General features: G+C 40.5%; 1 protein-coding gene across 1 annotated transcript; it reads left to right on the forward strand.

Annotated features, from left to right (window-relative positions):
• The first annotated feature begins 214 nt into the window (after positions 1–214).
• LOC110901012 lies at positions 215–1675 on the forward strand. The gene has a single exon (XM_022147867.1). It carries the CDS (start codon positions 215–217, stop codon positions 1673–1675), a length of 1461 nt encoding a protein of 486 aa, XP_022003559.1.
• Positions 1676–2007: the final 332 nt, after the last annotated feature.

Genomic DNA, 2007 nt, shown 5'->3' on the forward strand with positions numbered 1-2007 from the left:
AAGGTCAGAAACACAAAAACAAATTTTCAAGCTCTAAAAGTGGTGATGGGATCTCTGGGGAAACTGATTCTATCTCGAATGTAGAAGCTATGGAGGTGGAAAAAGAAGTTAGTCTCACAAAGGAGGTAGGGGAATGTTTGGGCTTTCACATGGAAGGTAAAGAAGAAGATATTAGGAATCATGTGGCTGGAGAAAGGGTGTCGAATAACGATCAATGAATTACCTATCAGTGAATATCAGAGGGGCGGGCAATCAATTGAAGGCGGTGCATATCAAAGAACTAATCAAACATAACAATGTCAACTTCGTTGCAATACAAGAGACCCAATTCACAGATTCAACAAATCTTCAGGTGAACTCATTCTGGGGTAATTCTCTTTTCGAATCAGAGGCAGTTGATGCCTCTGGAAGGTTAGGGGGGTTACTTAATATTTGGGATCCTTCTCTCTTTGTTCGTAAATCATCAGTTTCAAACAGGCACTATTTGGCTACCTTGGGTGAACTTAGAAATGGGGGTGGAGACATTAACATAGTAAACATTTATGCTCCTCATGACACTAATCTTAAAAGGGACCTGTGGTTGAATCTGACTAACCTAATGAATTCGCACAGTGGGGCATGGATTTTCCTAGGTGATTTTAACTGTGTAAGGGAACCCAGGGAGAGAAAAAATTCTAAGTTTAATCCGCAAGCGGCTGAAAGTTTCAATCATTTTATCCGCACAAATGGCCTATCCGAGTATACCATGCTCGGGTGTTCGTATACTCACAGATCCGACGACGGCTCACGTCTAAGCAAAATTGATAGAATGTTGGTATGTCAATCATTCCTATCCAATTGGCCGTCAGCAAAATTAACCGGTCTGCCTAGATACAGGTCAGATCATCGCCCTCTACTCTTAAAGTGTGCCGAAGATCTATTCGGTACCCCTCCTTTTCGTTTCTTTAACTCATGGCTGAATGAAGGAAGTTTAAAGAGTATTGTGCTTGAATCGTACCGTGAGTTTCAACTACCGAATCCGCCAGATAAATTGCTGAGTCTGAGGCTGAAAGCGGTTAAATTGGCAATTAAACCTTGGTGTAGGAAGTTAAAAATCCGTGATCGAGAAACAGTCTGTGACCTATCAAAGAAAATTGAAGCGCTTGACATGAAAGCGGAATCTTCGTCTCTTTCGGAGGAAGAGATTCAAAATAGAGAATCATGGTTGAAAACGGTGGCGGAACTTGAAGAAAACAACCTGGAGGATTTAAAGCAAAGAGCTAAAGTTAAATGGTTAATCGAAGGTGATGAGAATTCTTCATTTTTCCATGGCATGATCAAAAGTCACCAGAAGAACAACAGGATAAATGGTCTCAATTTTAATAACGTATGGATCTCGCAACCCGACTCTCTAAAGCTGGAAATCAAGAAGTATTTTGAACAATTGTTTAAGGAAGAAAACCACAGTAGGCCAGGTTTCACTAACAACGGTTTTAAGGTCTTATCCTTAGACCAATCAGCAATGTTAGTGAAACGATTCTCTAAAGAAGAAATCAAGGAGGCAGTGTGGGATTGTGGGGTGACAAGACTCCGGGTCCAGATGGCTTTACATTCAGCTTCATTAGGCACTTCTGGGACATCATGGAGGCTGATTTTGTTAACTTACTTGATCATTTTTATGTTCACGGTAAATTAAGTCGTGGTTGCAATTCAAGTTTTATCACTCTTGTGCCTAAGTCTTCCAACCCTCAATTTATTAAGGAATTTCGGCCTATTAATCTCATCGGGTGTATCTCAAAGCTAGTTTCCAAAATCCTGGCTAAGAGATTGAAGAAAGTGATGGGTTACTTAATCAGCGATACTCAAACGACTTATATTGAAGGGAGAAGCATTTTGGAGGGCCCTCTCATAATTAACGAGCTAATCTCTTGGTGCAAGAAGTCGAGGAATAAAATGATGTTGTTCAAAGTTGACTTCGAAAAAGCTTTTGACTCTATTAGTTGGAAGTTCCTGGAGTCAACGCTTTCA

The sequence above is a fragment of the Helianthus annuus genome, chromosome 12 (genome assembly GCF_002127325.2).
Source record: "Helianthus annuus cultivar XRQ/B chromosome 12, HanXRQr2.0-SUNRISE, whole genome shotgun sequence".
Lineage (NCBI taxonomy): Eukaryota > Viridiplantae > Streptophyta > Magnoliopsida > Asterales > Asteraceae > Helianthus > Helianthus annuus.

What these genes read in the sequence shown, in the direction of transcription:
- LOC110901012 (XM_022147867.1), top strand. Translation starts at nt 215, where the DNA reads ATGAATTACCTATCAGTGAATATCAGAGGGGCGGGCAATCAATTGAAG.